Raw genomic sequence first — 14,820 nt, 5'->3', positions numbered from 1 at the left:
CATTACAGAAAATAAAGAACTTTATCGCAATATTCTAATTTTCTGAGACAGTCCAGTATAGAGAGCAATGATGGGTCAGTGTTATATTCAACATCTGGATTGGAGCAGAAGGGGTTTCTGTTAACTGAATTTATTGGCCAACTTCCTCCACGTTCTTAGCCAAAACCGCCGTATCCGTGAGATGTTTGCACCCTCTCCACACACACACACACACACACACACACACACACACACACACACACACACACACACACACACACACACACACACACACACACACACACTATGGCAAACTAATATAGAAGCTTACATTGGTAAGATTTCAAAATAAACCTCATGCAGAGGCCAACACTTACACACACAGCTGTGTTTGAAAAAGTCAATTAGTTCTTGAAAATTTGACGACTACGTATTTTTAGAGATGCGAAGTTTCCTCCCGAGTGCTGACATCCACTGCAACACGTAATTTAATATAAACGTGATTAAAGCTAGTATCTAAAATACAGTGACTCAGCATTTTATCTCACAGTTAATTGCAGCATGACATTTCTTGATGTGTGTGTTTAATGTAAACACTGCAGATTTCATTACGTGTGTGTTTCACAAGATTTTCAAATCAACACCAAACTCTTCATTGAGTATCTATTAGTAACTATTAGGGTGATCATATTATTGTTACAAGGTCTTAAAAGGATATAAAGAATAAGACGCGACATATTACAGTTTTAGTTCATTTTTTTTTAAACTTTCTGAGTGATTCTATAGGGATTAAGGTAAATAGCAGCCAAATGGTATTAATCAAATGTATTTGATTTATTGATAATCAGCCTGCGAAAAAAGTATTCAGGTGTGAGCGCCAAAGAGGGGAGATGTCAGCAATGACTAGAGAGAAGCAACTTATTCACTTTGGGGAGTGTTATAAGGTTTTTCTTTTCAATAGTCAAACATGTGGAATAAATGTGATTCCAAAATATGTAAACTATATGCTCTACCTAGTGTTTTATTTTGCTTCTTTATAGAGGGTCTGCATTGATGTCATTTCCCCACTGGACCCCCCCCCCCCCTTACTCTCACTGAGTGGTAAAAACAGCTGCAACTAGTGGAGAAGACGGGATAACAGCTGATTATCAGCTTAAATTAAAGTCAGTTGGACTTGACAGTGACCCGTACAGTTACCAAGAACCAGTGGTCCATGGACATTAATATTTGGTACAGTTACCAAGAACCAGTGGTCCATGGACATTAATATTTGGTACAGTTTCCAAGAACCAGTGGTCCATGGACATTAATATTTGGTACAGTTACCCCAAGAACCAGTGGTCCATGGACATTAATATTTGGCCACCAATCCAGTTTCCTGATATTTATATGTACTTAATTTCTACGCCGGGGAAATACACGAAGCAAAGCTTGAAGGTTTACAAAAGTCTTGACGCTTGGTCCGACTTCAAGGCAGGATTTGTTGTAGAAATTAAAGTGATGAGGACAATGAACTTTATGATTTGAGCGTTTAACGTTAGCTAGCCAAAAATCCTACATTACCTGATACAAAATGGGAACCACAAATCCACGTTTCGGTGCCTGGAATCCAGTTGTTTCTGTGAATTGCAGAGATCCATTTGTCTCTCTTAAGCTTATTTTTCGTCAGTCTGTAAAACGATCACTCTGATTTCTTGCTAAATCTATGAGTACAGTCGATCGCACAACAGCTCTTTCCCATTTTAGATGTTTTCCAGTTGCTCAAACTGAAAGTTTACGCTGACACTCAGTCTTTCTGACACTTAGTCTTTCTTTCACTCATTGGGCGTAACCCGCTGTGAAGTCACATCTGTGACGTCATGCACATTCCCTCTATATGCTCTACTTAAGTCTTTTTTATGCTTCTTTATTGTGGTCAGTTTTGGTGAAATAAATTATGACATATATACAGTAATACGCCTGGACCTGGTAGGGAACAGATGTCTTTTTTTTTTACTTTGTCCTGATAAATAAACAGGACAAAAATTCCAGGTGTTCTCAGGAAGTCACCAGAAACAAGAGAATATCCTACCATTGTCGCTGTCTGACTTGTTCTCGTGCTCCGTGTCCGTGAGAGTCAGCACAGAGTTGGACCGGCTGGACAGGCAGGACGTCCTCCCCGATGGTTTACCCAAACCTCCGTGGCCCCACAGTCGCATGACGTGGTCCGGGGACATCACAGCCTGGCTGTCTCCGTCTAATTCCTGGGCCGTGCCCACGGAGAAGCCGTGGCGGGGAAGGCCGATATCAGAGCAGAACGCAAGGCCACGACGGGGCGGTGGCGGCTCACAAATCCCCAGCTGATGGAGGCTGAAATGTTGACCTGCCACAAAAAAACATGGACATTACAGAGCTGTGTCCAAATTAATTTGGTTGTCTCTATGACAGTTAATCTTTATGAAAGTTGTAACAACTCATAATGTAATAACGGCTTGTCATGTATTAACAGCTCATAATGTAATAACGTAAATGTAATAAAAGTTCATAATGTAATAATCGGCTCATTACGACGGAGTATTAGGGCCAAACTAAGACAAAAAAATTGGAAATTACGAGAATAAAGTCGTAAAATTACGAGAATAAAGTCATAATATAACTTTAATAATAACTTTAGTAATAACTTTATTCTCGCAACAATATGACTTTAATCTTGTAATTTTATGACTTTATTCTCGTAATATTACAACTTTTTTCTCGTAATATTACGACTTTATTCTCATAATATTAAGACTTTATTCTGGAAACATTAGGCTATGACTTTATTCTCGTAATTTTACGACTTTATTCTCGTAATTTTACGACTTTATTCTCGTAATATTACGACTTTATTCTCGTAACTCTACGACTTTATTCTAGTAATTTCCCTTTTTTTTGTCTTAGTTTGACCCTAATACTCCGTCGTAGCTCATAATGTAATAAAATCATGAGTGCATAACGTAATAACGGCTTTGCGCATAATGTAATAATGTAATAACTTATTACATTATGAGTCTTACTGGCGCCGCTCATGAAGTAACAACAGCTCTTAAAGTAATAACAGCTCTTAATGTAATAATGGCTCATATTGTGAGAAAACAGCTGCATTATCATAATTTTTACCTCTTAAAGGTGCAAATAAAGCAAACAGCATGGGTTTCAGCGCATTAGTAAACTAAATTAGTATTAAAAACCAAGTATTATTTAATAGTAATTGCATTCTCACATTTTATTATGTAAGATGTATAAAGTTGAGCCACTAGGTGGGACCCATGTTAGTTATTTTGGGCCTTTGTGAATGCCATGCTAACTTCCACTGTCTGATTGTTGCAGTGCTATTTGTGAACTCCAAAGTTCAATTATTATCTTTGTTAAACCAAGCCATCCACCTTCTTTACTAATACATTATTTAAGGTTGCTTAAAGAAGCAAAAATAGGACTTTGTGAGAAATAAGTCTTCCAAATGAACTGGTAATGGGCTGAAATCCATACAAAATAGTCAAGTTTAAAAAAAGTATCAGAAGAATCAACGACACGCGGCCCCTGATATTCAACCAAAAAATGAGAAGCCACAAGAGTTCTATTAATTTTAAATGAGCTCCAATTAGGAAATCAGTGAAAATGGCAATAGACTGAGTATTGGCGATTTTTCATTCATCAAGTATTGACTTTGCCATAATTGGAACTGGAGAGCAATTAATGTACTCCATAGTTAAGCATTTTTTCTGAACATGCATTTTACCCCGTTCTTTGTTTTTTATTAGATTCAATGTGTCACTTTCAGTGGGTCATTATGGCCTTCATGCACATTTTATTATACATATACATATATATATATATATATATATATATATATATATATATATATATATATATATATATATATAGCATATAATCCTGGGTCGAATTTTGGTGTGTGTATATATATGTTATTGACGATCATAAGGTGTGTGTGTGTGTGTGCATTTGTGTGGACTCACCTTGTCTATTATAATCATCCTGCTCACAATGAACCATGTCCTTGTGGCCTTTGATTGTACCATATAGTAACCTGTCAAAATCCAAGAGCATAGCAACGTCTTTTGTCTTACTTAGAACACGACTTTGAAATAAAAAAATAGAACAAACAAACAAATAAAGACAAATGCTAAATGGTCTGCACTCTCAGTGTTTTCAACATTGTTTGAAATGTTTTCAAGATTATTTTCAACATTGTCCATTTTAAACAATGTTTGAAATGAACATGGCATTTAGCCAATATTTGATGTGTCATTCCTCTTTGAAATACACATTATTTGTTATATTAGATCGGACAGGTCAACAATCAGTGCGTTTACATGGGAAGTTTAATTCCTCTTTAATTCAGTATTAAAACTAAATCCGATTTAAAATGAGTAAGATTACCATGTAAACACCTAATTCCGAATGAAAATGGTCATTCCGAATTAAACTTAATTCCGAAGTAAGTGGCTGGTTCATTCTGATTTTAAATCTGAATAGAATAATTCCACGATCATTCCTCTTTAAATTAATTCCGGTGTTCTGCCAATTTCTGCTGCTTTGCCAAAAAATGCTACCTAATTGTTTTCTACCTTTGTAGAGCTACATTTTTACTGTGTTTTACTGTCTAAACCACTTCCCTTTCCCCCCCAAGTGGTCCTTGTCTCTTGCCAGGCCGTTATTGTAAATAAGAATGTGTTTAATGACCTACCTGGTTAAATAAAAGGCGAATGGCTGAATTAATATCAAATAAAGCGATAGAATTGTTTTTTTTTTCTCTCTTTATCGTATATTGTTCACAAAGTGTAATGCAATTCAGTTCATGGGTAGTGTATTTTGAAGGATCAAATACTCAACATCCCATATTATCAATTTTACATCGTGCAAGAAATGATTGGCGTGGCAATCAAACTTTGAAAATCGACTGTGCACGTGCGCAGAACCACAAAGTATGATTTCTGGGCGGGGAGTAAGGATTGGCAGAACATCGGTCTTTCTGCGCTGCTCGTTCCCTCGCCCGTCTGTCTCCATGATGCTTATATAGACCATGTCTCTCCAGTGTTAGCGTCGCTCCATTGGCTACCTGTAAAATTCAGAATCCAATTAAAAATTTTATTACTTGCATATAAAGCCCAAAACGGCTTAGCTCCGCAGTATTTACAAGATTTGATAGTGCCTTATGTTCCTGGCAGAGCTCTCCGCTCCCAGGGTGCAGGTTTACTCGTAGTTCCTAGAGTATCCAAATGTAGATTTGGAGGGCGGGCGTTCTGCTATCAGGCACCATTACTATGGAACCAACTTCCAATCTGGGTTAAGGAGGCTGACACCACCTCCACCTTTAAAACCAAACTTAAACCCTTTCTGTTTAGTAAAGCCTATAGTTAGTGTTTAGTAAACCTCTAGCTGGTGTTGGTAAATCTCTAGGTAGTGTAAACTCTAGTGTGTTAGAGTCAGTAGTCATAGGCTGCGTCCCAATACTCCCCCTCGCCCTCGTTTTCTTCACTAACCCTAACTTTTGCGCGTTCCCGTGAAGGTAGTGGTGTCCCAATTCCTCTTTTCACCAAGGGGGAGGGGGCATAACGAGGGCTAGGGGCTGAGAATAGCCCCTTCAAATTGAGGGTTTGCAGATGCTCACTTGGCGAGCGAGGGGGTATGAAAATTTCCCAGAATGCTTTTCGTCGTCATTTGCGGACTGAATCAAAAAAAAAAACATGGCGGACATTTCTTATTTTTTTGGGAATAAAATCAATATTTTGAGTTAGTTTCTGCATAAAAATGCATTTTGATTACATTTCTCGGCGCAAACCAATATTTTACTTTCATAATATTCACTCAGTGAATGTACATAATCCCTTTTTTGTCCGTTGTTCGCTAAAATCGCGCCGGAATATGGTTACGTAACCTACGTAAGCTTCGCCGTAGGTTACGTAAACGACGCCGTAGGTTACGTAAGCTACGCCATAGGCTGCGTCTATTTAACGCGAACCTAAACTCCGGAGCCGGCAGACAGAAATCTCTAAATTTCGGAGCAAATTTCTTAACAGGCGTAGCTACAACTGTTAGATTTCATCTATTAAACCAACATCTTCCTAAATGATTTATTTCAGCCAGCGTAATTCTCAACAGAGCTGCGTCCCAGGAGAGAGTTTCTCTCCCGGGGCGACGCAGCAGCTTGACCCGGCAGATACGTCTGTTTTCGGGCTGTGAGCTGAGGTTGCTCCCCGGGGGCGGCGGCTCTTCTCATCTCCGAAAACATCGGGTCAAATTTCTTAACAGGCGTTATTTGGATAAACTGAGCCCCGGTTGCGGATCTTAAGGTTACCTTTATGCCTGAAAAAATATTAAAACTTAATAAAGTGCCATATTAACAGCGCTACAGCTGAAATTAAAACAGCTTTTGGCTCTCTGCTTCCTGATCAGGTTAGGGATGAAAACGAGGGGGAGTAGGAGAAATGGGACAGGCACCTGGGCCAAGTGCCCTAAAATCTCCCCCTTCTTTTTTAGGGGTTAGGGAAGAAAAGAAGGGCGAGTGGAGAAAAGAAGGGCGAGTGAAGAAAAGTAGGGGGAGTATTGAGATTGGGCCATAGTTGCAGCTACAGAACAAGACTATAATAGTTACTCTCAAACAGAGCTTCGCGGTAGATATGCTGCTATAGGCTTATGCTGCAGGGGGGCACCGATCATCCTGATCATCCTGTTGCTGCTTCCACCTGCCTGTGCCCCCCTCCACCTCTGGTCATCCCGCTGTTGCTTCCACCTGCCTGCTGTGTGCTGCTGACGTTCCCGACTCCCCCAGTCTGGCCTCCGGCAGGAGGGTCCCCCCTTATGAGCCTGGTCCTGCTCAAGGTTTCTTCCCTCCAAAAGGGGAGTTTTTCCTTGCCACTGTTTGGCTTAAGGTTTTTCTCCCACTATGGGAGTTTTTACCTGCCATTGTTTATATAATAATTGCTCTGGGTTTATGTTTATGTTTATGTTCATGTTCATGTTCTGGATCTCTGGAAAGCGTCTAGAGACAACATCTGTTGTATTAGACGCTATATAAATAAAATTGAAATTGAATTGAAATATATTCCACGCTGGGCTTGTTTTCCAAACAAAGTTTCAAGATGGCAGCACGCAGTAAACACTGGTCAAGAGCAGAGACCATTTATTTAATAAATAGCTTGGAGGACCTGGAAATAATTAAAAGAACAGATGGAAACAGGAAACATCAAAATTGTGAGCTTTTCTAAGTTGTAGCGGCTAAGTTTCTTCCGGTAGATGTAACTTCCGTGTAGAGGAATTGGATAAAGCCGATCAAACGTGTTTTCCATGTAAACCTCAATTCAGAATTACTATTTCCATGTAAACTGGAAGGAAAATAGTTTAATTCGGAATGATTTAATTGGGAATAATTAATCCTGAATGAAAAACCATCATGTAACCGTGGCCGGTGTGTAGAGTTTCAGTCCTGACCTGGCCTGCTCCTGGTGCTGGTCGAAGGCCCGGAGGGTTTCACTGGAGGAGTAGGATTTCTGCGTGGGGACCCGGAGACCCTGGGAACCTATCGCACAGTCCTCACGCTTCCCTGGCCGAGCCAACACAGAGACGTGTGCAAACACAGAAAAAGTTCCATTTGTCAGTGGATCTCAATGTTACAACTTGTCAGGTTGCAGATTTATGTATGTGTCTGAATTATTGCTTATGCTCACAATAAACCAGCGTTTTAAGGAAATTTAGCCAAGTGACAGCAAGATAAATGTTCTGAAATAGAGATTTTCAGAGGATTTCCAAAGATACTTCATCTTTCCTGTTCTACAATTGAAAGAATCTGCCTGAGCCGGATTAAATGGCTAAATTCAACAAGCAATGAGTTATCTGAGCACTCTAAAGCTTAATACACATAAAGCAAAAAAACACAAAAACAAACACACAAAAAAGAAAAACTGTCTTAGTTGGTTAATCATTTTGTTAAGTATGTCAACATTTTTGGCTGGCACTAATTATAATAAACTATAAAGTAGAATATAAATCATGAAGTACATCTTTATGTATAACACTGTACTGCACTAAAGCCTGGCATGGATCTCTTCTGAAATGTCATGTGTACTCACAATAATGCAGTTGCAATACATCCCTTAGTACTGACATCAGAAAAGTGATTTATACAAAGATCATGCTAAGTGAGACACAAATCTACAAACGTTGTAGGCTGTAACTGTATATAGGTTGCTCACAGTGGAATTGTAGCCATTACTGTGCTTGTGTAGCCGTTTAATCATTCTCATATAGCTCTACCAATCTATGTACAGCTTCAATTGGTTTAACGGAGCACAATATCAACTTCTCTGATATCTTTCCTCTGAACTGCATTGCAGTAATTTGAGTTTTTTTTAAATGTTCTTCAAATCCAGTTGGGGAAAATAAATAAATAAATAAATAAATAAATAAATAAATAAATAAATAAATAAATAAATAAATAAATCATCTCTGTTAATTCATTTCAGTCAGTGTTTAACAGGAACAAAAGGAATTTACCAACTTTCAAAAATTCACTTTGTTTTTGGAATAATACGGAGAATGCAAAAAACAAGATAGACACACACACACACACACACACACACACACACACACACACACACACACACACACACACACACACACACACACACACACACACACACACACACACACACACACACACACACACACACACACGTCAACACAGTTGTTGTCTCCAGTGCATTAGTTAGCAACCATTAACAATAGCTACATTTTTATATAATCCCGATTTTTTTCCCTTTTCTTCACCCAGTGCTCCTGCTTAACCCTTGTGCTGTCTTTGAGTCAAGTGAGGGTGAAGGGAGAAAAGAAGGAATGAAGGAAAGAAGGAAGTAAGGAAGAAAGGAGAAAAGAAGGAAAGAAGGAAGGAAGTAGGAAACGGAGTAAGGAAGGGAGGAAAGAAGGGAGAAAAGATGGAAGGAAGGGAGAAAGGAAGGAAAGAATGGAGAAAAGGAAAGAAGGGAGGGAAGAAGGAAGGCATGGAGAAAATAAGGAAAGTAGGAAGGAAAAGCAAAGAAGGTAATAAAGGAACAAATGACGAAAAGGAGGTAGGAAGAAAAAGGAGTAAAGAGGGTAAAAAAGGAGGCAAAGAGGAAAGGAAGAAGGAAGGAGAGAGCATGGCAGGAGGAAAGAAGGGTAAAAGAATTGGGTCATTTTGACCCAAAGGCAGCACAAGGGTTAAGTCAGTCCTGGGCGTTGCTCCCTCTACCAGCCCCGGGAGTTCCTGCACTGAGCTCAGGTCTCCAGGAGTGAGCAGCCTCTCTTCTCCAGACAGGGTGGGGTTTCTCTGGCCGGACGTAGCGCGTGGAAGGATCACGTTATTCCAGCCAAATCTTACCCCCCCCCTAACCGTAATATAATTATTGTCTTCAAATTAACGTCAGTAGGTGCTCAAAGCTCCACGACGCCATACTCACATCCCTGACATCAGCCTGTCAAATAGTGGCACTAAATAACACCACGTTAATTTGAAGATAATAATTATATTGAGGTTTTTTTTGTTCTTGTTGAAGTAACAATTTAAATTAATTTTTTTTCAACATAACTAATTTGTAAGTGTACGATTATCAAAATGAATAACACAGTGACGGAATTAAATGTAAATGTTCTTGTGACATAATACACTAATTTGAATCACAATTAATGTCAATTAATGCAGAATGTCTGAAACTTAACTGAAGGTTAAAAATAGCTATTATCATATTAACTGTGACAACACATTATGTTCATCAATTAGTTTTTTTTTTTTCATAACACGATTGAATACAATGCAACATATAGAGAAGAGACCAATGCCTAAGAAAATGATGACTGATGGATGAATGCCCAAATGTACTTAATGAGGGGGACTGCAATTGTAGCATCTGATTAATGATCTATTATCTAGTTTTCTTATCTAAAAGCTATGTTAGCTACATGACCTGCAGTAAGCATGTCGAATTTAATTGTTGACATTTCACTTCTATCAGTACAGTTATCTAACAGCACTTGATTGGGCGGGACTTGTGAAAGAATCATAACAAGAGAGAAAATACAGACACATTGATGTGTTGTAAGAAGGTACAGTCAGTCCGGAAAGTATTCAGAACGCTTCACTTTTCCCACATTATTTTATGTTACAGCCCTATTGATAATAGGAATAAATTCATTTTTTTTCTCAGAATTCTACACAAAATACCCCATAATGACAACATGAAAGAGGTTTTGTTATGATTTTTGTAAATTTATAAAAAATAAAAAACTATAAATATCACCTGTGCATAAGTATTCAGAACGTTTGCCATGAAGCTCAAAATTGAGCTCTGGTTCATTCTGTTTCCACTGATCTCTCTCAAGTTGTTTCTACAGCTTAATCGGAGTCCACCTGTGGTGAATACAGTTGATTGGACTTGATTTGGAAAGACACACACCTATATAAGCTCTCACAGTTGGCAGTGCATGTTGCAACACAAACCAAACATGAAGTCAAAAGAATTGTCTTCAGACCTCCGAAACAGGATTGTTTTGAGGCACAAATCTGGGGAAGGGTACAGAAAAATTTCTGCTGCTTTGAAGGTCCCAGTGAGCACTGTGGCCTGCATCATCCTTAAATGGAAGAAGTTTGGAACCACCAGGAATCTCCCTAGAGCTGGCCGCCCGCCTAAGCTGAGCAATCGGGGGAGAAGGGCCTTAGTCAGGGAGGTGACCAAGGACCCGACGGTCACTCTGTCAGAACTCCAGCGTTCCTCTGTGGAGAAAGGAGAAACTTCAAGAAGGACAACCATCTCTGCAGCAATCCACCAATCAGGCTTGTATGGTAGAGTGGCCAGGCGCAAGCCCCTCCTTACTAAAAAGCACATGGCAGCCCGACTGGAGTTTGCCAAAAGGCACCTGGAGGATTCTCAGACCATGAGAAAAAAAATCCTCTGGTCTGATGAGACCAAGATTGAACTATTTGGCATGAATTCCACGCGTGGTGTTTGGAGGAGACCAGGCACCGCTCATCACCTGGAGAACACCATCCCTACAGTGAAGCATGGTGGTGGCAGCATCATGCTGTGGGGGTGTTTTTCATCAGCAGGACCTGGGCGACTAGTCAGGATTGAGGGAAAGATGAATGCAGCCATGTACAGAGACATCTTGGATGAAAACCTGATCCAGAGTGCTGTTGACCTCAGACTAGGACGACGCTTCATCTTTCAGCAGGACAACGACCCAAAGCACACAGCCAAAATATCAAAGGAGTGGCTTCAGAACAACCATGTCAATGTCCTTGAGTGGCCCAGCCAGAGCCCAGACCTGAATCCCATCCAACATCTCTGGAGAGATCTGAAAATGGCTGTACACCGACGCTCCCCATCCAACCTGATGGAGCTTGAGAGGGTCTGTAAGGAAGAATGGGCAAAACTGCCCAAGAATAGGTGTGCCACACTTGTAGCAACCTATTCAAAAAGACTTGAGGCTGTAATTGCTGCCAGAGGAGCTTCTACAATGTATTAAGCAAATGTTATGAATACTTATGCTCATATGATTTCTTGTTATTTTTATTTTTAATAAATTTACAAAAGTCGCATCAAAACTTCTTTCATGTTGTCATTATGGGGTGTTTTGTGTAGAATTCTGAGAAAAAAAAATGATTTATTCCTATTATCAATAGGGCTGTAACATAAAAGAATGTGGGAAAAGTGAAGTGTTCTAAATACTTTCCGGACTGACTGTAAGCTAACAAAACATGTTGAGGAATGTATTAATAACAATATTTGGAGGCATCACTGGAAAATATTTTAATTGAAAACAACCAGTATCTATAAACTCCCACAGTTCAGCCCAATACATGATCTCCTTATGGATATGTAATAAAAGACTCACCAACTCTCTTAATGAATGGCAGGAAAATAAATATCAGGAAGTACATATTTTAATGACTGCTTATTTGTCTTACCAGTGTTTTGTCCATCTTTATCCTTCCGGCCCTTGGTAAGTGAGCAGTATGGACGGCGCTCTTTCACTTCCATAATGCTTCTGCTAGTGCTTCTGGCAAACATACAGGCATGCTGTTGTACAGCTGCACAAAGACAAACAGAGAAAAAAAACAAAATGGTAAAGGATTGAATGAGTGTGAGAGCCAGACAAATGGAGCAAGGTGTTGATGGACTCCACATGCAAATTCATGATGAGCAAAATGTATAACCGATAACGAAAAAAAGGGATAGTCCTTGACGAAGGCCTCATCTTAACCCTTTTCACTCGTAAAATTGGTTCTAATGGTGTGTTTCACCAAATCAGTTCACACACTGTGAACCCTCCATATCACACTGGCTAACATCAAGAGGAACAAATAGAATCATGTGCAAAAGTTTGCACTCCCTTTTCAATCCAACATTTAAACATGTCTACATGTATATATATATATTTATATATACACACATAGATACACATACAATATTTCCATACTGGTAATTCTTGCTTCTGTGTATAATTGTTTCACTTGTTAAAGTATATAATATATAATGATATCCGCCCAGCTACTTAAATTCCACAAAGCACGTGCTGAAGTGGAGGAGTAGCGGCGATCTATAACTCCAGTCTTCAAATAAATTATAATATGTTCGAAAGTCTCATGCTTAGTCTAGCTGGAAATCAGAGAACCCCGTTTTGTTAGTGGTAGTGTACTGGCCCCCTGCTGGTGCTTATCTAGAGAGACACATAGCACAGAGACAGCACTGGTTTGAGTCACGAATGACCTTCTTATGGCCTCAGATAAGGGATTAGTGTCCATTCTGGTTCTACTGGAACCCAGTGCTGCTTTTTACATTACTGCATAGGTTAGACCATGTTGTTGGGATTAAAGGGACAGCTTTAGGTTGGTTTAAACATATCTATCGGACAGATTCCAGTGTCATGGTTGGTCCTCCAGCCTTCAGTGGTTTTCCACACCACTCTCTCCTGCCAGCCACGCCCACCTCGTCAGCCACGCCCACCTCGTTAACCACGCCCACCTCGTCACTCACTCCTCTCTCCTGCTCTCCCAGCTGCAGCCCCTCAACAATCAGGACAGCATAAAAGCTCCTCACTTCTGCACTCTCACTTCCAGATCGTCACTCTGTTTGTAGATGCAAGACCTTCCAGCATTCCCTGTCTTGACCTCCCGTTGCCGACCCTGCCTGTTTCTGGACCCTGCCTTGTCTCCTGCTCTCCGTTGCCTGACCTTGTCTTCCAAACTTGACACGATTGCTGCCTGATCCTTGTCTTGCATTCCTGCCTGCTCCTTTTCCCTGTTGAGGGTAATAAAGCAAACCAGACAAACTACCACTGTGTGCTCCGTGTGCTGCATTTGGGTCCAAAACCTCACCCCGTAACATCCAGTTTGTTCATATACATGAGGTTTCTTCAGAACAGTCGACTGGTCTGTTATGGTGTTCCGCAGGGTTCAGTCCTAGGACCAATCTTGTTCAGTTTATACATGCCACCCCTTGGGAAGTATAATCCCGATTCACTTCATACACTTTCATTGTTATGCTGATGATACGCAGCTCTATTTGTCTATGAAGCCAGATGAAACAGAACCGTTGGCTAAACTTTAGGCATGTCTTAGGGACATCAAGGACTGGATGTCCACAAATATTTTGCTTCTAAATTTCGATAAAACAGAGGTTATTATCTTTGGTCACAAGCATCTTAGGAAGGGATAAGATAGTGTGATATATATATATATATATATATATATATATATATATATATATATATATATATATATATATATATATATATATATATATATATATCACCAAGGTCTCACCAAGGTCTAAGCAAATCTGCAGCAATAGTAATCCAAGGTTGAATGGCACTGGCCTTGCATAAGCAGACAAGTTTTGCAGAACGAATGTAAAAGGTTAGGTCCACACTTTCAGAAAACTTCAGAATTTTCTGTTGTACTCCTAAGTAATGTCTTTTTGCCTTCCAGCGTTTGCTTTATTCTCTTAAGAAATAACTATATACCACACTAGCTGACTTATTTTAGTAGTCATAAGAAAATAAAATGCACGTTCTTTCATCTAAAATCTCTTACCTCAGGACATCAGGACTATCAGTACTATCATTGTAAACATAATCACAAGATCAGATAAATAATGCTGCATGACATGATGCACTATTGCACTACCATTTAGTTAAGTAATAGCAATTTGATAATTATTTGATGATCACTCTTATTAGATCATTGGAAAACGAAAACGTAGAAGATAAAGCAGTGAAACAGTGACAGAGGGGGAAATAAAGGTTTGCCAGCAGTGGTCAGACAGCTTTATAAATTGTCTACTTAATCTGAAACACTGATCCTTAAATCCCCTACCATCTATATATGTGTGTGTGTGTGTGTGTGTGTGTTTGTGTGTGTGCGTGTCTGTGCTGTTATGTGCATTTACTTGTGTGATTAAGTTATGATGCACAATGTCTGCAATATTTAATTTGCAGATTCGGTTGTAATGACTTTATTTGTATTTTTTTTCAATGTTTTAATTATTAAAATTAATATCTTGCATTGGTTTGTGCATAATGACCGTGGGACCTGTAGAATTAAATATTCGATTCTTGTTTTTTTTAATTTCAGTGTAATGTGACAAGCATAATCTGTCTTCCATAGAAGCTGAATCATGCATGTCAATGACACTAATTCATCTGACCTAAATGTCCTTGAACTGTATAAAAACACCAGAATGGGAAAGAAGTATAGGCCAACATAATACAAAATTCCCAAGTATAAAGAAACAGGTAACAGAGGTAGCACTGTGGAGCCAAATGCTTATA

At 39.3% G+C, this 14,820-nt stretch overlaps 1 protein-coding gene across 3 annotated transcripts in view; it reads right to left on the bottom strand.

The window, feature by feature from the left end:
* The window catches only part of LOC133447225 (teneurin-3-like), a 331,811-nt gene that overhangs the window by 252,823 nt on the left and 64,168 nt on the right, over nucleotides 1–14,820 (bottom strand). For all 3 annotated transcript variants that reach the window (XM_061725813.1, XM_061725823.1, XM_061725804.1), the window contains 4 exons: nucleotides 11,957–12,079; nucleotides 7,450–7,561; nucleotides 3,975–4,045; nucleotides 2,051–2,341 (listed from right to left, as the gene is read on the bottom strand). In XM_061725813.1, the coding sequence (XP_061581797.1) occupies nucleotides 2,051–2,341; nucleotides 3,975–4,045; nucleotides 7,450–7,561; nucleotides 11,957–12,059 (577 nt within the window). In that variant the 5' untranslated portion in view covers nucleotides 12,060–12,079. The remainder of the gene's footprint in view (nucleotides 1–2,050; nucleotides 2,342–3,974; nucleotides 4,046–7,449; nucleotides 7,562–11,956; nucleotides 12,080–14,820) is intronic.

This window comes from Cololabis saira, chromosome 1 (genome assembly GCF_033807715.1).
Source record: "Cololabis saira isolate AMF1-May2022 chromosome 1, fColSai1.1, whole genome shotgun sequence".
Classification (NCBI taxonomy): domain Eukaryota; kingdom Metazoa; phylum Chordata; class Actinopteri; order Beloniformes; family Belonidae; genus Cololabis; species Cololabis saira.
Note: the sequence above shows the minus strand (reverse complement) of the source record. Positions and strands in the feature narration are given on the sequence as shown.